This window comes from Apiotrichum porosum (genome assembly GCF_003942205.1).
Source record: "Apiotrichum porosum strain DSM 27194 chromosome Unknown scaffold_2, whole genome shotgun sequence".
Lineage (NCBI taxonomy): Eukaryota > Fungi > Basidiomycota > Tremellomycetes > Trichosporonales > Trichosporonaceae > Apiotrichum > Apiotrichum porosum.
This window is the reverse complement of record NW_021167109.1, coordinates 1,657,667-1,684,442: the sequence shown is the minus strand read 5'-3', so window position 1 is coordinate 1,684,442 and position 26,776 is coordinate 1,657,667. Positions and strand designations below refer to the sequence as shown.

The 26,776-nt window shown below is 60.9% G+C and overlaps 10 protein-coding genes and 2 non-coding genes across 12 annotated transcripts; 4 read left to right on the top strand and 8 right to left on the bottom strand.

Moving 5' to 3' along the window:
• Positions 1-148: 148 nt before the first annotated feature.
• URA5 (orotate phosphoribosyltransferase) lies at positions 149-1,051 on the bottom strand (the record flags this gene model as incomplete). The annotated part of the gene is made up of 3 exons (XM_028620232.1): positions 149-490; positions 633-855; positions 960-1,051. The coding sequence occupies 3 exons, from the start codon at positions 1,049-1,051 to the stop codon at positions 149-151; spliced, it is 657 nt and encodes a 218-aa protein (XP_028479204.1).
• A 591-nt stretch (positions 1,052-1,642) lies between these two features.
• On the bottom strand, positions 1,643-1,748 carry EHS24_004670. Its single transcript has one exon. It is a non-coding gene; the product is annotated as a tRNA-Leu (tRNA).
• Positions 1,749-2,269: 521 nt separating this feature from the next.
• Positions 2,270-2,390, bottom strand: EHS24_004669. The gene has a single exon. It is a non-coding gene; the product is annotated as a tRNA-Leu (tRNA).
• A 960-nt stretch (positions 2,391-3,350) lies between these two features.
• Positions 3,351-4,671, top strand: EHS24_004668 (uncharacterized protein; the record flags this gene model as incomplete). Its single annotated transcript, XM_028620231.1, has 6 exons — positions 3,351-3,368; positions 3,405-3,521; positions 3,558-3,701; positions 3,738-4,149; positions 4,186-4,518; positions 4,565-4,671. The coding sequence occupies 6 exons, from the start codon at positions 3,351-3,353 to the stop codon at positions 4,669-4,671; spliced, it is 1,131 nt and encodes a 376-aa protein (XP_028479203.1).
• Positions 4,672-4,953: 282 nt separating this feature from the next.
• Positions 4,954-6,893, bottom strand: EHS24_004667 (uncharacterized protein; the record flags this gene model as incomplete). The annotated part of the gene is made up of 8 exons (XM_028620230.1): positions 4,954-4,992; positions 5,351-5,450; positions 5,506-5,751; positions 5,802-5,980; positions 6,082-6,122; positions 6,307-6,341; positions 6,406-6,627; positions 6,688-6,893. The coding sequence occupies 8 exons, from the start codon at positions 6,891-6,893 to the stop codon at positions 4,954-4,956; spliced, it is 1,068 nt and encodes a 355-aa protein (XP_028479202.1).
• Positions 6,894-8,908: 2,015 nt separating this feature from the next.
• Positions 8,909-9,832, top strand: EHS24_004666 (uncharacterized protein; the record flags this gene model as incomplete). The annotated part of the gene is made up of 2 exons (XM_028620229.1): positions 8,909-8,993; positions 9,285-9,832. The coding sequence occupies 2 exons, from the start codon at positions 8,909-8,911 to the stop codon at positions 9,830-9,832; spliced, it is 633 nt and encodes a 210-aa protein (XP_028479201.1).
• A 1,468-nt stretch (positions 9,833-11,300) lies between these two features.
• EHS24_004665 (uncharacterized protein) lies at positions 11,301-15,407 on the bottom strand (the record flags this gene model as incomplete). Its single annotated transcript, XM_028620228.1, has 4 exons — positions 11,301-11,423; positions 11,614-14,367; positions 14,412-14,889; positions 14,956-15,407. 4 exons carry the CDS (start codon positions 15,405-15,407, stop codon positions 11,301-11,303), a joined length of 3,807 nt encoding a protein of 1,268 aa, XP_028479200.1.
• An 873-nt stretch (positions 15,408-16,280) lies between these two features.
• On the bottom strand, positions 16,281-17,228 carry EHS24_004664 (uncharacterized protein; the record flags this gene model as incomplete). The annotated part of the gene is made up of 5 exons (XM_028620227.1): positions 16,281-16,286; positions 16,336-16,449; positions 16,524-16,779; positions 16,851-17,005; positions 17,166-17,228. 5 exons carry the CDS (start codon positions 17,226-17,228, stop codon positions 16,281-16,283), a joined length of 594 nt encoding a protein of 197 aa, XP_028479199.1.
• Positions 17,229-20,454: 3,226 nt separating this feature from the next.
• On the bottom strand, positions 20,455-21,499 carry ARF6 (ADP-ribosylation factor, Arf Arf6; the record flags this gene model as incomplete). Its single annotated transcript, XM_028620226.1, has 6 exons — positions 20,455-20,530; positions 20,592-20,667; positions 20,723-20,861; positions 20,904-21,067; positions 21,151-21,216; positions 21,472-21,499. 6 exons carry the CDS (start codon positions 21,497-21,499, stop codon positions 20,455-20,457), a joined length of 549 nt encoding a protein of 182 aa, XP_028479198.1.
• Positions 21,500-22,451: 952 nt separating this feature from the next.
• Positions 22,452-24,220, top strand: EHS24_004662 (uncharacterized protein; the record flags this gene model as incomplete). The annotated part of the gene is made up of 4 exons (XM_028620225.1): positions 22,452-22,480; positions 22,642-22,817; positions 22,873-23,478; positions 23,523-24,220. 4 exons carry the CDS (start codon positions 22,452-22,454, stop codon positions 24,218-24,220), a joined length of 1,509 nt encoding a protein of 502 aa, XP_028479197.1.
• Positions 24,221-24,710: 490 nt separating this feature from the next.
• EHS24_004661 (uncharacterized protein) lies at positions 24,711-25,573 on the bottom strand (the record flags this gene model as incomplete). The annotated part of the gene is made up of 4 exons (XM_028620224.1): positions 24,711-24,748; positions 24,804-24,886; positions 25,144-25,375; positions 25,525-25,573. The coding sequence occupies 4 exons, from the start codon at positions 25,571-25,573 to the stop codon at positions 24,711-24,713; spliced, it is 402 nt and encodes a 133-aa protein (XP_028479196.1).
• Positions 25,574-26,349: 776 nt separating this feature from the next.
• On the top strand, positions 26,350-26,704 carry EHS24_004660 (uncharacterized protein; the record flags this gene model as incomplete). Its single annotated transcript, XM_028620223.1, has 2 exons — positions 26,350-26,543; positions 26,665-26,704. The coding sequence occupies 2 exons, from the start codon at positions 26,350-26,352 to the stop codon at positions 26,702-26,704; spliced, it is 234 nt and encodes a 77-aa protein (XP_028479195.1).
• Positions 26,705-26,776: the final 72 nt, after the last annotated feature.

Here is a 26,776-nt window from a genome sequence, read left to right as displayed (position 1 = left end):
TTCAAGTGACATGTTATCGATAACTCCCTGTAACGAGCGCACGAGTACCGTCTGCAGTCCCCGGCCCCTCCACTTTGTTGACAACCGTCCATTCTCATTTCTAACTGCCTTTGCAGGCTTTTGTATTTAGACCAGGGCTCTTCTGTGTTTAGACGGTGATACCGTACTCGGCGCGGTACTCCTCAATCTTCTTGAGCTCGGTCTCGTAACCGCCCTTGACCCGGAGGTAGTCGATAATGTCGGCGAGCGAGACAATGGGAACGACGGGCACCTTGAACTCGGCCTCGACCTCCTGGATGGTAGAGGTGGCGCCCTTGCCGCGCTCCTGGCGGTCGAGGAGCTGCACGATACCCACGAGCTGGGCGCCGGGCTGCTCGCGCAGGATGGCGATGGACTCGCGGATGGCGGTGCCGGCGGTCATGACGTCGTCGATGATGACGACGCGCTTGTTGGCCATGGGGGCGCCGACGAGGGTGCCGCCCTCACCGTGCTGGAGAATGGTCAGTTCTGAAGCAAGGAACGAGCTGGGTGCGTGGGGGCGATAAGGACAACGGCGTTCGTGGTGTTCGTGGGGGGACTATCACCACAGCCCGGCACCATCACCCCTCCGTTCCGCGACCACAAGAACTCACGTCCTTCTTCTCCTTGCGGTTGTAAGTGTACACGACATCGGTGCCCTTGTTGGCGAGCGCGACGGCGGTGACGGCAGCGAGGGGGATACCCTTGTACGCGGGGCCGAAGAGGACGTCAAAGGCAGGGATGGACGACTGGAGGGTGCCGGCAAAGGCGTCGGCAGTGGCCGAGAGGAGCTTGCCGTCGTACAGGAGACCGGCGTTGAAGAAGTAGGGCGACTTGCTGTGATGACGAGTCAGCTATCTGGGGGATAAAAAGACCCTCAAGAGAGGACCAGAGACGACCGGGGGAGATGCAGGACGAGGACGAGGAGATGCGTGACTTACCGGCCCGACTTGAGGGTGAACTCGCCAAAGAGGAGGACACCCGAGGCGATGGCAGCCTCGATGAAGTGGGTCTTGAAGTCGGTAGCGGCCATTGTAGGTGGTTGTTGTCAACTGACGGAAGATGAGAGCGACATCAAAATCTTGAGATTGCCGGCTCGGCGTAAAACACCGCGCAGTGGAGGGCGCACGGCGATTAGGGTCTCTGCGGTGAGACAGCGGAATTGGACCCCCCAGGAGTCCTGTGTTTCGTCAGGACGGTGGCACAGGTTACCAGAAGGCTATGGAAGCACATCTCACGCTGAAATAGGGCACAGAGTAGAGGACAGACACATGGTGATGGTCAAGAGGTTGAGAGGACTTGCGAGTGAGTATACGCACACGCTTTTGCTGCTGTCGCATCAGCCACTTCGTTTTTGGTCTCAATTTTTTCTCCTGCCACCAATGTCTTCCACCTCTTGTTCCAACCTTCAGTTACCTTGTCCTCCCAACTACTTTCAGATCACCGAGGTCTTGGGATACGTCACTGATAACAGACGCGTACGGGGACGTAGGTCGCGCGGCCTAAATCCCCCACAGCGGGGAAAGTGAATGTGACACCCGATGGCTTCTGACTCGCCTTCCCCACATCCCAGAGCTCACCACAAACGCAAAAGATATGGCTTGGGAGGCAATGAAGCCCCTTTTGACGAGAGTGGGATTCGAACCCACGTCCGAAGACTGCGGATGAACCTCTGCAAGAAGCAGAGGAAAACCTTAACACAGCGCCTTAGACCGCTCGGCCATCTCGCCGGCTCATGTCTGTCTTCTGGCCATGGTGGCGGTTTCCGTGGCCTTTCTTTTGGCAACGTATGCATGCTCCTGGAAGGGGAGGAGGTCAGGGAGATGCACGAATGTGTCAGGGAGTTCAGAATCTGCGGTTTACAGTCGTCTCTCGGACTTGACAGGAGGCGGAAGGGCAAGAAGGGTGAAAGGAATGTTCGCGATTGATGAGGGTGGCTGCGTTCGTCGCCACATGAACCTCCTACTCACCCAACTGATCACTAGAGCCTTCCGTATTAGCACCCTGTACACCCCTCTGCCGCAGAATGGGGCTGAGGTCGGCCCAGACCACTGCATCGGACCGAAGTCTCGTCGCATACCAAACGAAAGTGGCATTCGACAGCGGAGCAAACACAAAGTGCCACCACCTCAGCTCCATGTCTCCAAATCTTGCCCACTCACCTCCCCGTCCCTCTCTACAGCTCAAGCACCCAATCCAGGGCAACCTGCAGGCCGTGGGGGTACTCCAGGATGCGTAGAAGCTCTAAAAATGCAACCACTGGGGTTCGAACCCAGGATGGCATAGCCATGCCAATACTCCAGCTGTCGCTGGAAGAAGCTCAGAAGATCAGTTTCTTGAGTGGCACCCCGTAACCACTTGGGTATAGTTGCTATGACGTCATTTTTCTACAGGCGGAGCCACAAGATGAGCCTCATCTCCCTTCGTATGCATTTGTGTGGGGAGGTTGGACGGCTGATTGGAGTGGTGGAGGGAAGAGCGGAAACTTGATGGACGTCGTCAATTTCGGTGGCGGAGTGTGGAGCCGAAGGTCTGTGGCATGGCAGTGGGGCGTGTGGGTTGGGGAGTTTCTCGTGTGGCGTAGCGTGTGAGAAGCTAAGAAGGTGGGTATGGAAGCGTAGACGAAGAGCAAGGTTAGAGTGAGGAAGCTGATGTACGTCCTACAGGGGCGGCTTGAGGCGGCGTGTGAGTGTCAGACGATGTGCTTGTGGAGTGTGGCCGAAAGCGGGGGACACATGCACGGCAGTCTTGGCTGATGACACTGCAGGTTTTGTGGTGCGCTGATTGTGTGAAAGCACGCCGCTTGATTGTCTGATTGTGGAATGGAGCTTCTGTGGCACACTTACATTCCACAATCCCCCCGCGACCATCACTCACGTTCCTCGATTTACGGTCAATGAAGTGGAGTGGAGGGCTGAAGAGTGTAGGTGGGGACGCCTTGGCTATGCATGCGCGATAATCTGAATGGCACAACCTGTCTAGCCACACTAACGGGCATAGACGTAGGTGGTCGTGGCCGAGAGTGGCAGTTGTGTTTCATCCGTGGTGCCCTCTCACGTCACATGTTGGGGCTTACTTTGACGCGCCCCGTCGAACTTCTTGCAAAGCACCACGGGAGCACAGGCCGCCCCGGGCGTGAGAAATGGCCAAGAACCCCTGGCGTGTGTGTATAAGGTGCGTGTGGAGTGGGAACTGGGAACTGTTGGGGAGCGAGGCTGACCACATGTATTAAAAAATGGAGACGGTCCTCGCATTTCTTCACCATTCTCCCTTCCTCTGTCTTCCACTGTTCCATTCACCCATTCTCTTGTGCTTCCCTTTTGTCTTCCGCGATGGCCCCACTCATGATTGTGCGTATTATGGAGTAGATGAGACCTGACTTCAAGGAATACGGCCAGCCCGTCGTGCGCATCAAAACAGAGAGGGAGACACCGGCACCGGCGCCAGCGCCGCCACCCGTGCGCATCAAAACAGAGAGGGAGTCAACGCCTGCCTCTACACCTGTAGGTCTGCGTTGGACGTTGGACTCTGACTCCCAGAATCGACGCCGGCGTTCGTCCGCGACGCCGCAGTCCGGTGCGGGCAACAAAGCGCCCTCGCCTTCAATCCCCTCTGCCTCCAGATCATCCACTTCCCTCGTCCCATTCCACCGCCCACCTTCGTGCGCTCCAAACTCCCGTCGTGTGAGTAGGAAGGCACGTTTTCAGTTGACCTGGCAGCCCGCCACCAACTCTTCTCGCCGCGGCGCACATGAGCCCACCCCCCTCCGCTCGCCCTCAGAGGCCCCATCCGCCGCCTTCACCAGGCGCTCAAGGAGCTCCACCGCGCAGTCGTCCGTGGGATCGAGTGACACCCCCGGCCCAGGCATCCGGGCCACACCTCAACCTCGTCGCGTCCCCCGGGTCAACAGGGCTCGCCAAGCTACGGCCGACAAGCCTACCGCCCCCCTTTCCCCACCTACCCCGCTTGCCCCACCCCTCCCAGACGGCCTGGAGACCGCTCTTTTGGAAGGAACAGAGGCCTTGAAGCACGTCGCTACCGATGACACACCCGATAAGGGTGTCGCCATCATGAGGCTCTCGATGAATGACCTCTTCCGTGCCCAAGCCGGCGCTGTCACCAAGATTCTCGGTGAGCTCAGTCTTTGGTATCAGAAGCTAACTGAAGCCGACCAAGCAACATCAATGTTGGAGGCAGATGGAGTCCAACTCTGTCCCCCTACGCGGGCCTTGGTTGAGCAGGTGATGAACGTCCTCCTATCCATGGTGCGAGCCACCTACTTCGGTAGTCTCCGTGGTTATGAAGTCCCCACCGCCTTGTCTGCCCGTACTCCCTTGGACCGACGCCAGCGCGTTTGGTACGTGAGCCACCGTCAACACTTGGAACAAGTGTTTGACGACGAAATCGGACGCGGCAATGTCCCCATCGAGGTGGCTACCGAAGTTCTCTCAGCGGCCCACCAACAGTGGGCAAGTGGGGCTGCCCTCACGCAACTCGCCAGTGAGTGTTTACCCCTTGCCAATCTCAGGCCGCTCACAAGTCCCAGACGCCATTGGTACGGCCGGCCCCCTTCCCAGCATGCGGAGTGTCCGCTCCCTTGTTTCTTCCATTGTCCGCCTCTCAGAAATCTTGATCAAGGAGTATTGGAGGTAGCCGGTCGATGTCGTCGTGGGCAGAGGGCGTCGTGTAGGATGAGTTCACAAGTAGAGGAAAGAAAGTGGTATCTACCTAGAAAGCCTGATGTATACCGTTCCATGCCTGCAGCTGGTGCCCGACAGGTGCCCAAGTCGAAATCCTACATTTGCACAAAAAAAAAAGCCAGGTGCCACTAACGGAAAAAACCGCCCGACACCTCCTCCGGCGTCGCCAAATCTCCGCCAACTCGCCAGACCTCTTGGACACCTTGCGGACCAAAAGGAACAACTTCCAGATGCTCTAGAACACCTGCGCGTACACCGTAAGGGAGTCGAACCCCTGCCGCGTCGAGCTTGCACATGGCAACGACGCATGATACCGTTTCACCAACGGTGTTGTGATGGTGAAGACGAGCCCATAATCGGCGCGCGCGGACGTCGTCTTCCTCGACGCGTTTGACGGCGCTCCACAGGGGCTACATGGATGCTTCTTGCGTTTCTGTCTTCTCTGGATGGGATAGTATTCTCCTGGAAGCCAAGCGCACATGCATCGCTTTCCAGCCGTCTGCTGAACAATTTTCATCATTTTCTCAGACTTTTAGGAACACCCACGCGCCCTTCCGATACGACTCCAAGTCTCCCTTCTCGCATGCACGCTTTCTGCAAGGTCACCAGACCGACCTACCGGGGCTACTAACCCCCGGCGTCACTTGTTCCGGCATGACCGCCTCGCCATTCCAGTTGACGGCGTACAGTGGGTGCAGCGCGTGCTCCAGCACCATGTCGACCAAAAAGCCACTTTTGGGTCGTTAGCTCAAGAACCCCCAATTGGGACAGCGGGGGTGCCACTCACGTCCAGGCGCGCTTGCATTCTGATCCCTCGCGTCCGGGGACCACACCGGACATGGTCAGCTGGCCCGCGTACTTGCTTGCATGGCGGACGATGGTCTCGAGCTCGTCTGGCGTAAAGTTGTCGATACGGCGGGCCGGCTGGGACCGGGGAGGCGCGCGCAGGCTCTGGCGTGTGGGGGTCACGGGACAGATGAGTTCATACTCGGGACACGGGCCTAGAGAGTTGGCACACAGTCCAGCCACGGTGCTGAGGGGACATGTGTCAGCGGCGGAGGAGAGATCAGAGGAGGGACTCACCGGAATGCATTCTTGCATGCTTCATTGGACCGCCCTGGCAGCAGACCTGTAAAAGACAGCTCCCGCACGGCCATGCGGATGACATGGTACACGACCATGGCGTGTTCACGCGGGATAAGCTTGTCCGCTGCCCACTGTTCCATGTTGAGCCGCTGCTTGTCGGTGAGGTGAGCCAAGCACTGGGTTGTCCAGCGGTCGTCAGAAGCGTCAGGCATGGGTCGATGTTGGGGAAAAGGTGGAGGATTGGTGGACGACAATGTCCTGTGGACTATGTACGCACCTGGTCGACTGATGAAGGAAGACGTGATGGTTCGCGAGGTACTGACACAGTCAGTGTCACTGCTAGGCAGACTTCCGTGCTTCCATTCCATGTCCCATCACTTCATTGTCAGACACCAGCAGAGGTGGACTTCCATATTCGTGCATTCTCATATCCTCTTCTCTGTGCTTTGCTTTGCCACTCGCCAGTCTTGCAAATATCCACTGCCTGTGATTGCATACCTACTCGGTTCTCTCGGCTTGATGTCGTCGTACAGATCCCTGCCACACATTAGCATTGATTTCGGCTGTATCCAACCCCAACGAAGCCAGAGAAGAAACCCACCGCCACCCAATGGCGCACCCCTTGTGGCCGCGGCCGGGGATGACGCCGGTGAAATCGACCCGACGCGCAATCTGGTTTGTGACTGCGAGGATGGTCCGAATCTCGCGCCATGTAAAGTAGTCTGGACTGGTTACGGCGAGGTAGTCGTCCGGCGGACAGATGTATCGGTCGATCATAGCCTCGTTGTTAACCACCTGGGCGAAGTGCTGCTGGTATACAGACCTGGAAATGTCAGTTTCTACAACGCAAGCCAAAACTGATCATCACAAGGGGGAGACATACCTGAACGCGGCCTTGCAGGCCAGCTCACTCCGCCCGGAGATCATGTATGGCGAGGCGTATCGCACGACCTTGAGGACATGCTCGAAGAGCTTCAGGCGGTCGCCCTCGGTCCACTGGGCGTCGAGCCATTCGAGCACGCGCCGGTGCTTGACGTCCTGGAGCTGGGTGGCAGCGGAGACAGCAGCACCGGTGACCTCTGTGCCCATCGTGCAATCTGGTGCGGGGCCCAGAGCAGGGAGTGGGGGAGCAGGGAGTGGGGGAGGTGGTGAGCTGAGAGAGTGGTGTGGAGAGAATGTCAAGTTGGGAATGATGGCTCTGTTGCTCGTGTTGGTGTTGGGGTTCGTGCTCGTGCGCTGGCCCTGCCGAGCGAAGAAGACGTCACGACCGGAATGCGCGGCCATCACCGGCCACACCACACTGATGGCCGTCGGATTTGAGGATCGACAAGAGGACCATCACCACGGGAGGTGGACGCAAAGTTGGGGTGGAGTGGTGTTGTGTGATCGGCGTTGGGCCACTGTAATGTGGATGTGTACAGAGTAGTGGGTGAAGCATGCAGAGTGCGCAAGCGTCCATCTCGGTGGCATGCCGACTGTGCTGCTGGCGTGTCAGAGCGACATCCGTGCTGAGGTTGCTCTGGTGGCCAGTGGTCTAAATGCAGTATTGCGGCGTCACCTACTGGTGGCCGGTGGCGGCAGCCAAGGGGGCGGCCCGTACAGGCCGGAGAGGAGACGCGCCAGGCAGCAGCCATAACCGGTTGGTACCCGAAGATCACACCTTTACGACTGGAGCGGCGTGCTTGAACTCAAGTTGTATATGCATGTGCCGCTAGTAGGTGCTGCAGGAGGACTCGAGTGAGGCGGGCCGCTGGGAGTGGCCATGGCCGTTCGTTTGATGGCAACGCAGCACCCGCAACGTGGCTTCAACACTGTGCAGTTGTGTGGAACTCATGTTACTGTGTGGTCGACTGACAGTAGGATACTTTAGAACGTGGTGCATGCAGCAAGGGGGTAAGGTGCTTGGAAGGTGGTGCGGTCCATGTGAATAGAATGGGGGGGGGGGGGGGGGGGGTCGTTGTGCACGGCGCAAAAAGAGTCATGTACAGTGACGGATCCGCTGCTTGGATTCGAACCCAGCAGGAAACACGTAATTACACGTGTCATTTTGAAATCAGTTACCAGTTAATCAGACCCCCTTGCATTAGCCTTCATTTACTTGGCAGGGGCGCGAGGCACAAGGACCCGCGTTCAATCAGTGCAACCTTGCTCATGCCCAGGCTCTGGGTTTGTTGACAGATGGAGCACATGTCTCGGCCGTGCCATTGGGGTGTCGTTGCGGTTGCACACGACTGTACTCATGTTCAACATGGACACACTTGTCACTTTGCCCCGCTGCGCACTCGACCGCCATCCCTGCGAGCGTATTAAAGGAACATAGGTGGTTAGCCCAGGTGTAGTTGCTCGCTTTTGGCTGCGCCGCGGGGAGGTGTGCGCAGTGTTTGCCCAGACTTGGCGGCTGCGGTCAACCATGCTCTTCTTGGCATCACACGGGGAGTGTGAGTGAGTGGGTGTAGGATATGAGTAGGATGTGAGCTGGTGACGGCAACCTGCACTCCTGCTCGTCTGCACGTCCTGCTGTCATGTCCCTCCGGAATTGCTACTTTATTAGAGTGCAAGGGTCCCAAACTATAGTCCAGTACAGTTGCAGCAGCGTCGAGCATGCGGGATGGGCACGGCTGTACGGCTGTACGACGGCCCAGAGATCCAAGAGGTCCAAGAGAGCAAGCCATCGTACGCAGCAGGCAGCCATTGAATTGCGTTTTTGGGCCGGAGCAACCTGGTTAACCTGACCGAGCGAGAGCGAGAATGACCGTTTCTCCCAGCCCTGCCCGCCCTGCGCGCGCGCGCGCGGGGCTTGGGGGTCCCGTGGCGTCGACGCGTCCGACATGCACCCATGTCCCGTTTGAGGAATTCACAGGGTGTGGGCGAGAGCCTTGGCAGGACAATGGATGTGCGTAGCAGCGAGAGAGACGGGTGGAGAGAGGGAGAGAGAGAAGGAGGGAAGGAAGGAAAGCTTGGGGGCGGGCATGGATCGCTTTCTCGCTCTCTCTCGTTCTCATTCTCATCAACACTTTTGGTCTTTCTCTATTTCTCTTTAGCCACCTCGTTTGTCGATCACCAACCACACACACACACTCGCTACCGCGCTGCACTCGCCCACAATGCTCGCATTCCTCTCGCTCATTGCCGCCCCCATGATGGCCATGGCCGCCATCACCATCGACAAGCCCAACGCCGACGTCTACTGTGAGTAATGCCTATGGCGGGGTGTTGCGGGCTCGACGGTTGTCAACAAGTGCATCCATCAAGCCGTGCATGGGGAGGGACTTGGACATGTGCACGTTGAGAAGTGTGCCAGTGTGCTGGTGGCAAACAGCACCACACACACAAACACCCACAGACACTTGCCCACATTCCTTTTGTTGTTGTCTTCAAACATTGCGCAGCAGATGGCCCACCTGCGACGCTCGATAACCAACGCTGCATCCAACCCCCCAACCCCGCTCCCTCCTTGGACCTCCACTGACATTTGCCCAGGGGTCGCCTCGAAGAACAACACTCTCTCGTGGACCGCCGACGCCGACGCCCCCGTCGCCTTCTCGGTCTGGCTCTCCAACTCGAACGGCCTGCTCGCCAACGACATCAAGCTCAAGACCTTTATCCGTCCCAACTGCACTGCGTTCCCCATCTTTGGCACCACTGGCAACCCCGCCGGCGAGGGCTACATGATCAAGCTCTACGCCTACAACGACCCCAACACCGTCTACTCGACCTCGGACCAGTTCACCCTCTACCCCTGGAACACCACCGTCTACGAGACCCCGCCCGCCGTGTCCAACTGCGCCGCCAACACCTCGACCACCGCCGACGTCGAGTCCAACTCGACCACCTCGGCCTCGGTGTCGGACGCCTCGGCCGCCCAGTCGTCCACCACCTCGCTCGCCTCGGGTGCCGCCGCCACCGCCGCCGCTACCACCGGCTCGTCGTCGTCGTCGTCGTCTTCTTCGTCGTCGTCGGCCGGCCGCACCACCGTTGTTGGCGCCGGTGCCGTCGTCGCTGCCGCCGCCATGGCCCTCGTCCTCTAAACGGAGCGCTCTGCACCCCCTCCTCTCCTTTTCACCCGGGATACCCCGCCTGCGCTAGCCTCGCATCGCAGCTCGCAGGACTGTTCAGGCGGAACAAGGACACTTTCCTGTCTTGTTTATTTTCCTTTATTCATCCTTATGCTGGACTCCATCACCCCCCTCAAGCTCCCCCAGCGCAAACGGACGCGGCGGGCGTGTTCTGCCCCGCCGGCGTGCTGGGGTAGCCGATACTCTGCCTATAGTTTTTTTTCTTCTTCTTTGCTCTTTGCTCTTACTCTCCGTGTTCTTCTTGTGGTTGTTGTTGCGGCCCCCGTGCGTGCATCCCAGTGTGTATGTATCGGGCACAATAACAATACCGTGTGCCGTGTGGGACCTCGCACTGATCGCACCACCTCCCTTACCTCGTTGATCGCTCGCTCACGCGCTCACTGTCAGCAGCCCGCGTCTCACTCGTGGACCGCCTGGCCTGGCCTGGCCTCACCCCCACCCACACGGCACGAAGAGCGTTCGCCGTACGTTCTGCGTTCTGCGTCTTGCGTCTTGCGTCTTGCGTCCAAGCACACCCACCAGGGCCGACGATGATCCCCTTGGCGCCTTCAGGCAATACGGCCATTGGAGGCGTGCGGCGCGCGAGAAGGCAGAATGGCGGTCGGAGACGGTTGGCACGGTACGGTACAGTACGGTACGGTATGTACGCCGGACCCCACCCGACGCGACGCGTTGACGCGCCGATGGCGTTCCTCGGCGCGCTGGGCGTCTCGGCGCTGGGCATGGCGCACCGGCGCACCGGCGTACGGGCGTACGGGCGTGCGGGCATCGTGCGCTGCCACTGGCTGACATCGGGCCGTGGAGTGTTGGGAGTGTTGGGAGTGTTGGGAGCGTTGGGAGCGTTGGAGTCTTGGAGTGTTGAGGGTACATGGGGGCGTCACGAGCAGGGATCAAGTCATGGTGGTGGTGGGTGGTGGTGGTGGTGGTCTTGGCGTGATGCATGATAAGCACAAACGACCAGGGGGCTGTGGGTCGCGGGCAGTGAGCGCTGGAAACAAACGTGCGCCGTGGGTTGCGTTGCGGCCCCAGGCGAGCGGGAGGGGTATCGACCCTCAAACAAGTGCTGCAGATAGATACATGGTCGAACATGCCACACACACTCACGTTCACTCCCATGTGTCCAGTTTTTGCTACTTTCTCTTTCTCTCTCGACACGGGCCCGTGGGCCGCTCTGCATTAAACACTCGACGGACATGCTATGAAACACACGGCGCACATGCTAAAAAAAAAACGGGTCGTGGGGGACGGTGGGGGGGGGGGGATATGGGAAAGACAAAACTCGAGCTCTGTGGCTCCGAGTCTTCTTCGTCGCGTGGGGATCACACCTGGATACGGTACTGTACGTCTCTGCGCGCGGCCACCATCCTCTTCTCTCTCTCTCTCTCTCTCTCTCTCTCTCTTTCTCTTGATGCAAACGACCTCAACCTCTTGCGCCTTCTTTGCTTTTGCCCGACTGCGCGTGTCGACCGCTATACAGTGGTCGGCCATGGTGGGAGGGGGCGTACTGGACAACAGACTTGCGCGAGGGTTGGTGCCGGAGTCGCTGGGAGTCGCCCGGGCTGAGCAGTGCCGGACGCCGATATCCGTTTGTCGCCCATTCGCACTGGCGCTCGCTACTGCTCTTGCGTCGTCGTCCTGGCTCGCTGACCCGGCTCGCCATCGCCATCGCCAACGCCATCGCCACCGCCAACGTCGCAGCCTCGCTCGCTCGCTGCGCTCGCTCGCCCTCTCACAGCTTCGAGTTGATGACCTCGAGCGTGCCGCGGAGCACGCCGACGTGCGCCTGGCTCATGGGGTCGGGCATGCGGGACAGGCTGTTCACCACCTGCTGCAGCGCGCCCGTGACGACGGGCACCACGCGCGGGAGGTATCCGGCAATGCTCGGGTCGCGCGCGTCGATGAGCACCACGGCGCGGCGCTCCCACATGGCCGCCGTCTGGAAGATGGGCTCGTGCGGCGGGACCTCGGCGAGCGCGAGGGCCACGCGGTGCACGAGCGCAATGAGCACGGCCTGCGAGAGCGGGCTCTTGGATGGGGGGCAGGGGCAGGATCTGGTCCGTACGCGGGGCATTGTCGTGGACGAGCTGGAGGGTCGCGCCCGTTGTCTGGCGCTGGAGGGCGGTGAGGAACGTGTCCTCGAGGTTGGGCGGGAGGGCCGGGGCCACGAGGGCGGGTGCGGGAGCAGCCTGGACCGGGGGCGACAACAGCGACAGCGCAGGATGGGTGCCGATGGGGGCGATGGGGGCGGGCGGTGCAGGTGCGGACACGAAGGATGCAGGTGGTGCTGCTGAAGTGTCACGCGACGACGTAGGAGCTGGGGCGGCAGCCTGGAACTTGGCCAGCTGCTTCGACAACGCGGACACCTGCTGCTGGAGCTCGCTGACGCTGTTGGCCATCGAGTGGATCATGGCGTTGGTGGCCTTGAGCGCGTCGCCTTGGTCGGCGTTGACGTCCTTGCGGATATGGAGCATCTCAGACTTGAGGTCCGAGACGAGCTGGTCGTAGACGCGGGTAGTCGCCTGCGACAGGGCCGGGACGAGGATGGTCTGCACGGCGTCATGGACGGCATGCTCCACTGCGGGCTGGACAACGGTCGCGATCGTGCGCGGCACAACAGGGGCGATGGCACGCTCAATGTCGCGGCTCACACCCTGGAGCGACTGCTCGATCGCCGCAGGCGCATGGGCCGAGACGGCCGAGCGCACCTCGGCCTGGATGGGGACGCGCTTGAACTCGTCCGACACAATGGCGGGCAAGTGCTGCTTGAGGTGTTCGCCAATGGACGAGTTGACGCTCGCGACCAGGTTCTTGTCGGCGTCCAGGCGGGACGCGAGGGTCTTGAGCTCGTTTGAGACAGTCTGCTTGATGAGGTTGGACAGCTTGTCCTCGGTCTTCTTGAGCGCCTTGGTGAACTCGTCAGACGAGATGCCGGCGGCAGCGGGAGCAGCAGCAGCAGCAACGACTGGTGGAGGGGTCGCGGTGCCCTCGTCCACTTCCACAACAGACACAGCAGCAACCGTGGCCACCACAGGAGTAACAGGAGACGCAGGGGCAGGAGCGGGGACTGGAGCGGCCACGGGCGCGGTCACAGGAGCGGCCACAGGAGCTGCAACAGGAGCAGGAGCAGCCCTGTCCTTCTTGTCCTTCTTCTTCTCGTTCTTGACCTTTGGCTCGGGCACAGCGGGAGCGGGCTTGACGGGAGTCACGGCGCCGCCAAACACGTCCTTGTCAATGCTTGCCTGGCTGATACCCGTGGGCGTCGAGTAGAACAGCTCGACGTCGCCGTCGGTGTTGGCGCCGGCGACAAACGAGAGCACGCTGTCGAGGGGAAGCTCGGCCATGCTGTCAAACGCCGTGACACCCGACGTGTCGGCGTGCAGGTAGCGGAGCGGCGCCTGGCCCTTGAGCGCGTACCGGAAGGTAAACGCCGAGCCTCGCGCAAAGGGGACGACGATGAGTGTGCTGCGCTCCGTGTCGTATTCGGCGTGCGCAAAGTCGAGGGCGGCAGGCGACGGCTTGGGAGCGACAAACTGGATGGACGACAGGATGGCCAGCTCGATCGTGATCTGGACCAAGTCAAAGTGCGTGTCGTTGGCGCGGCCGACGAGGATGTTGGCCTCGCAGAAATGCACGCTCGAGGGAGGGAGGCTGTGCGCGTTTGAGGGCAACTGGCGGTTCCACACGCGGTTGAGGTTGAGCACCGAGTAGAGGCAGAAGTGGCTCGAGGTGGACAGCAGACCAATGGCCTGGTGAGTGCTGTTGAGGCAGAACGATACCAGGGGGCCGTTGGTCTTGAGGACCTTGTTGGCCGTCATGATCTCGCGAGCGTCGACGCTGGGCTGCTCGGCATAGTCGGCGGGGCGCACAATGATCACACCTTCAGTACCGCCAATGGCGAGCGAGTCGCCATTGGTACCGGGCCTGCGCACCCACTCGACGTGGTTTACGTCGCCGAGGGTCTCGGGGACACTGTCATCGTCGATGGGGCCGAGGTAGAAGATGAGCGGGCAGGTGGGGTCGTCGCGTTCCCAAGATGTCGGGACAGTGAAGACGGCCACCGAGCCGTCCGAGGCGACAACAGCCAGACCCCCAGCCGTGGCGGCAATGTCAAGGATGGGGCCCGTGGCCTCGAGCTGGAGGACGGTGCGGGCACCAGAGTTGCGCTCAATGAGGCGCACGCGGCCGCGAGAAAGCGTGTATGCGACCCAGCCCTTGGTGGAGGCGACGGTACGGCCGCGGTGGAAACCAATGTTCTCGGCCTTCATGATGGTCATGGGGGTCACCTGGACGGTGCCAGGTGCGTTAATGAGCGCGTCCACGTTGGGCTTGGACAGGTCGATGGTGATGGAACCCGGAGCGAGAGACTTGGGGCCACTGCCGACGGCATTCTTGGCAACCTTGCCCACGAGCCAAGGCAGGCCGAGGTCGTTCTTGCCCTTTGTGTTGGGCGTGGCGGCAGTGGGCGTGGCAGCGGGCGAGGCCACAGACTGGGTGGCGACGACGCAGACGCCTTGCGCGAGTGCGTACGCACAGCCTGGACCTGCTTGTTCGCCGGGGAGCGCGACCGCACCTGGTCGAGCTGGGCGACGGCCGGGGGAGTCACGACGGGCGGGCTCACGAGCGCAGGCGACAGCGCAGGAGGAGGCGAGTAGACTGCAGAGACCGGGGCGGGCGAGATGGTGCTGGGCGCCTTGACGGGGGACGTCGGGGCCGTGTGGCCCACGGACGAGTTGACCGCCGACACCGATCCAGCGTTGGAACGAGTCTTGGGAGGCGCAAAGGCGTCAAACGGCGAGACAAAGTCAAACATCGACTTGGGAGGCGCCGGTGACGAGGCCGCAGCGGGGACGAGGGGGATGGGCGCTGCCGCCGACGGTGGGATGGGCACTGGGGTAAAGTGCGAGTTGGCAGGCGAGAGCAGGGGCGGCGGGGAGACGATGCTGGCAGGCAGCTCGACCGGGTGCGTGATCACGGGCTCTGCGAGGGCTGGGGGAGGAGCAGCGAGGGGCCTGAAACGAGCGTCAGCGTCACCGAAGACGAACCTTTTTAGTGATCACACGACAGACACTACTCACGACTTGAGGACGTTTAAAAGCGAGCTTTTGCGGTCCATCTCACGCGACCCATTCGACGGCACACCCGAGGGCGGGCGGCTGTCGGTCGACGACGCCGGTGACGCCTTGCCGAGCGAGAGCATGCCGAGGAGCTTGGCCTGGTGCTGTGGGCCAGTGCCGGCGGCGACACCCGGCGACGACGACGAAGCGACGGCAACGGGCACGGGGGCGGCGGTTGGGGGCGTGACGACCTGCTGCTGCTGGGGAGCGGGGAGGCCACTGGGCCCAGGCATGGAGCGGCTTGCAGGCTGCGAGATGCTCTTGAACAAGTCATCGAGGCTGACGGGCTGGAGGTTGGATGGGCCCGGCGACGTTGATGAAGTGGGCGCAATGCCTTGCGCCGGGGGCGAGACGACGGCCGGTGGGGGGCCTGTCGCTGCCTGCTTGAGCATAGCGAGCAGGGGGTTGTCCATGCTGCCTGCTGTGCTCGGGGAGGGGGAGGGGGAGGGAGGGAGGGGGGAGGAGGGGTGGCGACGGAGGCCGAGAGAGGGGTGGTGGAGGATGAGGATGAGAGAAAGGGATGGACGGAGGATGAAAGGAATATGGGTGCGAGGTGTGCAAAGGGGGCGGATTGGGTGAGAGAGAAGGAAAGCACCGAGAGAAAGTGGAGGGCACAGGGAAGTGGTCACACCGCGGTCTTCAGGGGGGGGGGGGCAAGAGGCTGCTGGGCCCGCGGAAATGCAGCGAGCGAGACAGCGAGAGAGCGAGCAAGCGGGCAAGCGGGTAGTCGATGGGGAGAGGAAGGGGGGTATATGGAAGGCAGGGAGGTCGAATACGAACAGAGTGGTACAGAGGTGGGAGATGACAGATGGAGGGGACGTATTGCAACAAAGGAAACCGCCGGCTGCGGCCACCACATCCACCTCCCACCCAGGACGCCCGTGCCCCCATGTACTGGCGGCGCCAAAATGGCAGTGGCCTTTGTGGCTCCGTGTGGCTCCAGTTCTACAGATCTCATATACCACCACTGCATCATTGCCCGTACACAAGGATGATTCCATATATGCCATCAGGTCGCTCATGCGCTTGCCTCGAATACTACCTCGCTGCAGTCCTAGTCTATGGGTGGGGTGGGGGGGGGGGGGGGGGGAGGGGGGGGTATTATCCCGCTTAATACCTACTGTGTCTGGGCTGGGGGAACGGGAAGCGGGGGCGAAGGGGAATCCTGTCAGCGCCGCCAGTGACGTCGCGGCGTCGATGTCGGTGTATGTGTGTCTGTGTGTGTGCGTGTGTTGGTCGTTCTCTTCAAACGTTGTTCTCTGCCGAAAATGCGCCCATATTATATATTAGTACTGTAATCGAGAGTCAGCGTTGTGCTTGCTGCAGTGCAACCCTCCTCACCTTCTCTCCCGCCATACGTCCCGTGGCGAACCGGCCACACGAGCCACACATGCCCGTACACGTCGAGAGGAGGAGGGCGGCGACGGCGCCGGCAGTGAGCCAGTTTGCAATGCCCTGGGGGAAAGTTAATGTCAGCTGGGAGTTACAACGGATGGCAAGCATGGCTCTCCCATGGCTCCGCCACTCACCAGACTCGACGGGACGTTGCTCGACGTCAGACGGTTGTGCAGGACGTTCCACACGACCATGTCAATGACGAACACGACCACGGCGGCGAGCGTGCCGAAAAAGGCACACACGGACATGAGGATCGTGCCCACGCGCGAGGCCGCGCCGACGCCGAGGATGCCGAAGAGAAAGGCCAAAAACGCCAAGCCGCCCGCGATGGGGTGCAGGATGAACGTGTATGTCAGGTTGTGGAGGATGGACGTGTTCATGTCGACGCTGCAGGCGGGCGGGTGTGGTTAGTTGTCGGCACTGGCTGAAAGCACACCTGCTCTGCTCGCACAACTCACCTAACGCCCTGCGCCTCGAGCGGGTACCCAACATGGTGCTTGGTACACGCTCCTCCGCGGATACATGTGCCAAACACGCCAAAGACGGTCGTGGCCGCGCCGCTGGTGACCTCGAGGAAGCCATACTTGTCCCACGCTGGCGGGGTCACGGATGCCTGTGGGTGGGGGGAACACAGTCAGCACAAACGCGTTGCCATGCTGTGTGTGGTTGCGTGCACGCGCACAGGGACATGACTGTAAGGTGCCAGGTATAGGCGGTGTCATGTCCCTGTGGCCTGGCCTGCGGCGGAGCTTGGGTGGCCCTGGTTTACTCACAAAGAGGAGGAGGACGGCGGCGGCGAACGCGAAGAACAGACCCGGGAGCGCTGGAGATGGCATGGTGGCCTAGAGTGACGTTGTAGGTGGGTTAAAGAAAGAGCAGAGACGTGGGGATATGCCAGGTGGCAACAAGGTGTCCCGTTCGGGCTACGGCCAATGTTGGCAGTGGGGGAGGTGGGGCACGGCTGTGTATCCGATCGTTTTGACCGAATTGACCGACTGGCGTTGCAGCTGGGGGGCTGTGGATGTCCGATAGTGAGAGAGATAGAAGATCTTCCTTTGATGTGTGGATGTGCAAGAGCAGCAGTCCGGTGAATGCGCTGTTGGGGGGGACGGGGAGAGGGCAGGCGGCAAGCGACGGGTAGAAAGGCTGGCTTTGGCAGAGGCCCGGCCGTGGCGATAGGGGGAAGAGTGTGATGTGTGCTGTCTGTCGAGTGGACGAGGCGAGTGTTGTTGGATTGTGTGTCGCTGGAGGAGACAGATGTGGGTGTACTGTTTTCGACAAGGAGGAGGAGAGTGTGGGTGCAAGGGGAATGAGAAGAGAGAGAGAGAGGGAGCCGAGGAATTGCTGCGACTGGAGGTATATTACAAAAAACGGAACCCCCTCCTCTCCCTCTCCAACCACCCAACCCCACCCAGGCACGACGTCATCTCGGTACGTCACTTTGTCTCTCACTCTCATTCCAACCCCTCCCCCCCTGCACTCCTACTGTGCGACCGACTGCCCAAGACGAAGACGACGACAGGAGCAGCCCAAGATCCTAGACAGGATGTGTGACACTGGCAGTGCTTGCCCATGTGACAGGTAACAACTAGGGGGGGGGGGGGCAAGGAGGAGGAAACAAAAGTCCAGAGCCGTTTCTTTCTGTTGTCGGCCCGGCCCGTGGGAGGCACAGCATAAAACCCACTTTGCACTGAAATGTGCGGCGTCTCTTGGCACGGCGGCTCTGGACTTTGTGCGCTCGGCGCGGCTTTTATGGCTCGGCGCGCGTGAGGCGTCGACAGTGCGCTAGCGATGCGTCGATCAAGCGATCAAGGCCGTTTCTCGTACACATCACTCGTCCATTAAGCATATGCCTGCGAGGGAGACGACCGTGTCTGTGTTCTTGCCGAAAAGCAGGCAGCGGCCAGCAAGCGGCCCGAACCTTTGGCCCCTGTCGTCACCGGTACACCAGAGTCCCCCTCTCCGTCATCTGCTTCGGAGGTGCGACGACGGCGGCGGCGGGGAAGGGGCGGCACGCCAAGAGCCCTCGACCACTCTTTAAGCAATTGTCTCACCGCCGCCACCTGTGCGTCATGTTGTCCGTCATATTCGCTTGCCCCCCAGTATATTATCGTCCAGCGAGGCCAGCAGCTGCAAGATCCAAGTCACGTGCTGCGGCCGTCACCTGCGCACCTGCGCGCCTGGGCCTGCAGCCTCCAGAGGTCCTAGCAATGCGAGCAATGCGCACATGCACCAAAGACGTACCAAACTCGGCAATGGCCCTGTCGGCATTTTTCCCTCGTTGCCCTTTTTTTGGTCGTTGTCGTGTTTCCGCAAAGTGACTAGCTGAATGAGGTCATTCCCTGTGCCCAGCCTGTGGTGGATGTGGGTTTTCCCTGTTCGTTCGCAGCTCAGAAAGGCAGCTGGCCAGCTGGCAGCATGGCAGTAGAGGTCTGTACGTCTGTACCCTCTCAAGCCTCTCAGGAGATGGACTTTTTACCGCGGGGCGGGTTGAGTGGGCGGGCACGACGCCAGATTTCCCGCTCTGGGTGTGATTTGCGTCCCTCGTCAGGACACCGCGGCGGTCAGTCAGGCTGTCATTGCTGCTCAGGAGCGCACACACTGCGCACGCACGGCACAAATGGCACGCACGGCACGCACGGCAGCAAGGGTTCCCCGGGTATATGGGTGTACATGAGAGAAGCATCGCGGACGGGATGGGCTGTCGAGTGACGCGAGTGATCGCGAGTGAGTGGCACACGATATCGCGTTGGGAGCGACGAGCTACGAGACGCGGCGCGCTCTGACGCCGCCTCCCAGGTCGAGCATCAACGCAGCTCGTGCGCGATGGAGACCGATACCCGTCCATACCTTGGAAACTCGCAGCCTCTGGCCACCGATCAGCGACGGGGACGACACTAGTCAAGCTTGCAAGCTTGGCCGGGCGCAACGATGGCGTCGACGAGGCAGAAGTCCGAGAACGCCAACCGCCAACCACCGCTCAAATGACAGAGTTGCAGAACGTGCTCTGCCAGTGCGCCAGTGCCCAGTGCGCCAGCGGATTCCGCAATGTACCTCGCTCGCTCGTTCCCCCATGCTCTCGTCCGGTCTCTTCCGCCGACTCATGGACGGTGTTAACATGTACACACAAATACGTGGGCCTGGAGAAAACGAAAAGGTCCAGGCCTGTTGATCTGTTGAGCCTCTGAGCCACGCGCGGGAGGAGGCGAAGTAGCGAAGTACGCCGGTACGCCGGGGAATGGGTTTGTCACCCTCATGGCATATGGCGCAAAACGCTGGCACATGGCCACAATGTGCCGGCCGCGAGCGGCATGGGGAGTGGGGTGAGGGGTGGGGGGTGGGGGGTGGGGGGTGGGGAGCATACCGCTGTGCCGGTTCCTCAAACCATCCAACACGGACCGTTTTCTCTTCGTTTCCAATGGCCAATTGGCCAATGGGCTGGTGGCCCTTTCGCCAGCCTCGGCAACACCACAGCCATCCATGTGCTTCTCTTCTGTTCATAAGGTTTGCATTTCAAAGACGGGGGGGTATACAAGAGACGACGACGGGGTGGGCGAGCACAGTCCGCCCGTGAGACGAGTCGACCACGCACGGCACGGCACGGGACACGCACGACCGACGGGTTGGCGCGTGTTGCGGACAGTGGACAGTGTGTGGGGCTCGCAGGGTCGAGAGGATGTGGAGGGGATGGGACGGGTTGACCCATTTACGTTGAGAGCGTGAGGTTGGGGGGGGTAACTGTAGTAGTCTTTGTAAACCGACATGTATACGAACCGCTGGTAAATCGACGGCGAGCGACCAGGCGAGCGCCGACGAGGTGGTGTGGTTGGCGAGGGGATTAAGAACGGGGCGAAAAGCGGGCGAGCGAGACAGAGCGATAGAGGATAGAGAGAGAGAGAGAGAGAGCGAGAGGCCAAATGCAGCGATGCACGAGATGGGAGCGCAGAGAGAGGACTGGGGACCAGAAGAACGTAAAGCGACGAGGCGGACAAGATCTTGGTTGTTGAACAAACGAGACAACGGATGACGCGGGCACAAGCTCGTAGATGGGTGTGGTCCTGTTTACGCTTTGGTGCCCTTTACGTTTTGGGACAGCCACTGCAGGCCCTCGAACAGACCCTCACCCGTTGTCGCGCAGCTGGAGAAAGGTCGTCAGCGGGGCTCCTTCACGCTGGACCTATCTGCTCATCTGTACTCACCTGGGGTGGACATACCACGACCTATCCCTCATCTTGTGCAGGCCAAGCTTCTCCGTCACCTCGGCGGGCGACATGGCTGGTAAGCGTCAGTTGTGCGGCTCTCGTGTTCGGTCCCGAGCCTTTGACCTCACCGCCCTGGATGTCCTGCTTGTTGGCAAACACCATCAACAGGCAGTCCTTCATCTCCCTGTCTGCGAGGATGCGCTCGAGCTCGAGACGCGCCTCGTCAATGCGGTCGCGGTCGGCCGAGTCAATCACAAAGATCAGGCCCTGGTTGGGTTAGCCATAAGCCAGATGCCAGGCCAAACCCACCTGAGTACCAGTGTAGTAATGCCTCCAGAGCGGACGAATCTTGTCCTGGCCTCCGACGTCCCACACGTTGAACTTTACGTTCTTGTACGTGACCGTCTCGACGTTGAAGCCGACGGTGGGGATGGTGGTGACCGACTGGTTCAGCTTGAGCTTGTACAGGATGGCTACGCGCGCGGGTCAGCAATGGATCATCCTTCCTCGAGTCGAGGCTTTATCGCGGCTCATGGGAGGGACTCTGGAAACGCACTGGTCTTGCCGGCAGCATCCAGACCGAGCATCAAGATGCGCATCTCCTTGTTTCCGAACAGCTTGCCTGTGGGGACGGAAGAGGAACCATGTGCGCGCGGTGGAAGGAAAGAAAGAAAAAAAAAGCCGGGAGAAGGCGGTCACAACAAGCGGTTCGTGCATGGCGGCGAAGAAAAGAGGAGGGTCGTGCATGTGATCGAATGCGGTTGCAGGATTGTGTTTGCGCGCGCGCGAGAGTAGCAAAGGACGGGCGTCAGTGGGCGCATTTCTCCTATGCCATCGCGACGTGCTCTACGAGCTCCCCGCCTGCTGCAGCACTCACCGAGGGCCTTGCTCAATGATCCACCCATGATGGCTGAATGTGGGGTGGGTGGTGTGGAACGGGGGAAGGATTAAGAGGGTCGTGACGGGACGGGACGGGGTGTGATTAAAGACTGGGACGCGTCCAAGTTGGATGGGTTTGTGTGTCGAGCCGAAAAAACGGTGGGCCGTGAGGTTTGGGGGATGGAAAGAGGAGGTGTGGTTGGGGGGGGATGCTCGCGGTGAGGACGAGGAGTGTGGTTGGTAGTCGTGCGTTCGTTTCTATCGGCTAGACGTCGTAGGCCACGCGCGGGTTGTGCTCTTGTCTTGTGCGGGGCCGGAGCGTGTGGGGGAAGGGTTAGGCAGCGGTCCCGTTTGCGTGTGGACGCGCTGGTGGGAGTGTTGAGGACGGTGGAAGTGGGGGTGTGGGGATGGAGGCGGGGGGGAGGGAGGTGTGTGTGCTGTGTGTTGGGGAATGTGGATAATGAGCGTGCGTTGAGAAGAGGAGGTGGTTGTTGAGATGGGATGGGATATGGGATGGAGAGCAAGGCGGACCTACGATGGAATCAAGGGACCCACCCAACAGCCCACACAAACGCGCGGCGCGGGACGCAAGGCGTCTCTCGTCGTCTGGCGCGCGCTCTCGCTCGGTCCTCCACCGCACGCACCATATCCAGGGATTGGGTCATGGCCCATATAAAAGCAATATTACGTAAACCACATTCAAGCGTGCCTGTTATTTTTGTAGGCGCGCTGGAATTAAATGCCACCTATTTGTGGCCGGGTGGCAATTAGCGCAATATGGCAATATCAGTCCAGTCACCCAGTCTCGTGTGGAGGACGACCAGACGACATGGCCCACCCCGTGGCCCGTGGCCCGATATCGGATCCGGGAGGGGGGAGTCGACACACTTCTTACAGTACCTCTACCTCTTCCACAACCTCCAAACTTTGTCTCATCTCTCTCCTTCCCTCTTCTCCTCCACAAGGCCCCCCTTCAGCATGACGACACAGGACCCAGGACCCGCACCGTGAGTGTCATCGATTCATCACATCACACCATTTAGAAGTGGTTATCTGGCTGTCCATCTCGTCTCTTGCCTTCCTTGCCTTCCCTCGCCGTCTTCCCTCCCTTCCCTCCCTTCCTCCCTTCCCCACCTTCCCCACTTCTCCCGCTCACACCACCCACCAGCCTGCGTCTCCCGGCCATCCTCCAGAACCCCCAGTCAAAGACCCAGCGCCAAGTAGAGGCATTCAACTTGCAACAGCGCGAAAAAGTCGCCGCCAGACGCGATGCCGCACGTAACAAGGAAGAAGACATTGTCGGCAGCAAGCGCGGAAAGCGTGTCGTCAGGCGCATGAACAATGGTGAGTCCCCCCCAGTTCCTCCTCACCTCTTCCCCCAACTCACACATTCTCGCAGCGACCTTTCTCGACAACCCGCACGCCGTGGCCCCCAAGCGCGGCGACCTCGTCCCCTCTGTCCCGCTCCACCACCACCCGCTCCGCCCGTCCTTTCCCTCGGACGCCATTGCGCGCAGCGAGGCCATCCCAGCCATCACCGCGCAGCGCGCCGACCCATTCGCTCCCTCGTCGCAGGCAGGCGCATTCTCCACTTCGCTCCGGGGCACGCGCCAGCTGCTCCGTCGCCGTGGCCGCCGCGCCGAGGTCCTGGTCCCCATTGTCGAGGACGCGGTGCGCGCCTGGCTCGGTGGGGAGTATGCGCTCGCGGGGGAAGACGATGTGGCGTGGCACGTCGTGGACGCTACGCCGGTCGAGACGGGCGCGGGCGCCAGTGCCGGCGGCAGCAGCAGCAGTGGCAGTGGCAGTGCGGCTGGACCGAGCAGGCGTATGCCCGCCCAGCACCAAGTGCGCGCCGCGCTGCCCGGCCTCCCAGTCACGAACGGCACCGTCCCCGCGGTCCTGGAGCTGTCCCGGTCCGCAGGCCACATCACCTGGGCCGTCCCCGACTCGTTTGACCGGCTGGTCGTGCACATGGTCGCGCGGTACTATGAGCTCGTGTCATGGAGTGGGTGAAACTTTACCGATCTGGTGTGCTAACCCACATCCCAGGCGAGGACCAGACGACCCTCACAGGCGAGACGGTCCGGCTGACGCACCTCGTCCGCCCGGCGTTGGTCAAGGCCAAACCTCCACCCGCGTCGCATGCCCTGCTCACGCCCGAGACGTCAGACGTGTCGGGCCACTCGGCGTCTGAGTCGGGCACCGAGCACAGCTCCACAGACACGGGCGACGACACGGCCACCGAAATGGGCGATCACACAGATACCGAGGGATACGTCCATGTGTCTGGTGCCGGGGCCAATGGTGACAGCTCGGACACGGACGGGGAAGGGGACGGGGACAGGACGTTCCGGTCCCTCACTGAACGCTTCGGCGTTGGCCATGACGACGACGATGACGACGAGGAGGAAGGCGCCAACACGTCCCTGTCGTCGCGGTTCGGCACCCTCGACCTGGACTCGAACACGGACACAGACTACCGCCTCGGCCCCGGCCTCCACCGCACGCACTCGCACGGCTCGTCGGCGTACGCGTCCGACGAGGGCGGGTCCGAGGCCGGCCTGGAGACGAGCGTGTTTACGCTGGCGTCGGCCTCTGCCGCAGACCCAAATTCGCCCGTGGCGACATACGCTGCCCTGCCAAGTCTTGGCGAGGGGGCACACTATGCTCCGCGGCGCCTGGGCGATGGCGCCGGCGCCGACTGGTCTGACAAGCCCACGTTCTTCGAGTTTGTCTATGGCGAGTAGAGAAAGGCGTTGTTCATTTGTTCATTTTTGTTGGGTTTGTTTGGTTCCCAGGAGAATGCATACCAACAACACAGAAAGGAGAAAGGAGAGCAGGAAAAAACCGAAGCGGGTATGTGAGAGCAGAGCGGACCGTTGGAACGGTCAATGGAGACGAGGCGGGTTGGGGGTGGTGGGGGTATGAGCCGTCAAAGGACAAGGAGAGCCGCTTTTGTAAAGGAGGAGGAGGAAGGGGGTTGCCGCGCTGCGGCGGGGGATGGGGAATGGTGTCGGCGTGCGGGTGGTGTGGCCGAGGAATCCAGAAACGGCGCTGCCGTCGGGTGTGTGAGGGTGAGGTGTGTGTAGTCGAGAGTGATGGGGCTGGGGCTGAGAGCCAGCGGCCAGCGGCTAGCGCAATGTAGCCCTAACCCAACACCCAGCGGGCCAGCGACCCCGCTGGTGGCCTTGGCCGTCTGTACGCCGCCAAAATGAAACGTGCGGTCGCGCGCTCGCTTTACAGACGCGTAATGGCCTTGCGGTCCAGAGGGGTGCCTGCTCCATGTCAGCAATATGTTCTGCACACCAGAGACTGTGATGTCCGACTCACCGTCTGGGGCGATACCATTCTTGGCGAGGATACGGTTATGGCGGATGAGACGCGCCTGGTCAAAGGTACACCGCTCGACGGCCCTGCGCTTTGTCAGTGCCATGTACGGACGGTTGTGGTTGTGAATCGCGACGCGAGACGCGGCTGCGTGGGGTGGGCCACGGGCTGGGCCATGTGTGATGGCGAGTGTGCACTGGTTTTGGCGCTGCACGTCTGCTTGCAGTGCAGCTGCGCGGCTGGCCGCCAATGATCCCAACAGCTTCCCGCCGGCTACGCAGCCCCGCAGCCCGCCCGCAAGCCCGCCACACGCACGAGCAACACCCAAAAAATCCCAACTTACATGATACGGCGGACCTCCTCGACGCCGGCGTCGTCGAGGCCCATCCTGTTCTCGCTGGACCCTTCTCCCAGGTTGGCCTCGAGGTCAAAGTTGGAGCTGCTCATACCGGCCGCGGCCTGGTCGGCGAACGTGTATGTCGTGAGCGGGGTGTAGTTTGACAAGCGGGCCACGATGGAGGTGGGCAGGTACGGCTCGAGGGTGGCGAAGATGCGCTGGCGGAAGTAGAAGATGACTGGAGGGGTGTGTCAGTGGATGTGGTTGAGGGGGGAGGGGACGAGAGTTGGAGGAGGAGGAGGATGAGCATGTCGGCGGTGGCCCGGGGGAGCAGCTAATGTGCTGCTCTTTTGGCCACCCACCGGGGGTCAACGGCAGGGCACTCACGGAAGGCGATGACCGCCACGATGGAGATGGCGGAGAGATGGAAGAGCATGGCGGGCAAAGGGAGTGACGCGGGTGGGCGATGAGAGAGATGAGAGAGAAGCAAAGAAGAAGCAAAGGATACACAGCTCGGAACGCGCCGTGGTTGTAAATGGGTTGCACAGTAATCAGCAGCAACGGGAGGCTTGCGCAGGCTCTGTGGCTGTCCCGCCCGCCCGTACACACAGCTGCAAAGTCACGTGATCGCCAGTCACAACCGGGCCCCGGCGGCCGTTTGTTGTTGATGTCTCGGCCTAATCTGATTAACAAAATCATTTTGCCATGCCGTCCGGATTCCGTACACCTCGTACACCTCGCGGGTCCATTGCGTCTGTCTCTACGTCTACGCGCATGGGAGGGTCCGATCCATCTGGCAGAGAAACCAAACGCTCACAGTTCACAGAGCACCCTAGCCGCCCTTGATAGTGCCATGCCAAAACGGAGACGTCCAGGTGTGGCTCCCCAGGAACCCACACACAAACTGCGGTACTGCGGCATGCAGGATGCGGTTATAGGTCGCCAAGTGGCAAACCTGACAACAACACAAAGCGACAAGCGCTCAGCATAACCTCTGGCCCATATACATTCCACGACATGCATGCTAACGCCACTCGCCATGTTGTTTTCCGCCTCGGCGTGACGCTGTAGGCTCATGCAAACCACCCAATAAGGAATCCAGCGCCCGCCGGGCCCTGATGAGGGGGGCCTACTGTAAATCACATCTATCGACAACAACCCACGGCCTCCACTTTGCATCCACACTCTTTCCCATCACCCTCCCTCATCACCATGCTCGACGTGTCCCCGCGCGTCGTTCTCGTCGCCGCAATCGTGTGCTCCGCGCTCCCGGTGTATGCGCACGTTTCCCGGCCCACCTACACCAATAGTGCCAGCGACGGCCTAGTGTTCATGTCCATGCCGCTTGCGGTGATCGTGGTCGTCCAGATCATGGCATCCACGGGCATGATGGAATCCCCACAGAGGTAGAGGATCTGCCCCTGCCGCCGCCAATTGCAACGGTGCCAGTGTCCAGGTTCGTACCCTACTGATACTGGTACAACAAGAGGGTGTGTGTGTGTGTGTGTCCTGTCCTGACGTAAACAGCCCGGCAGTCGAGGAGACCAAGCCCGCAGAGACGTCGTAGAGACACGTCAATGTACATGGCGTGATATGCTAGAGATACCGGTAGGCCGTGGGCCGTGGGTAACGGTTCTCT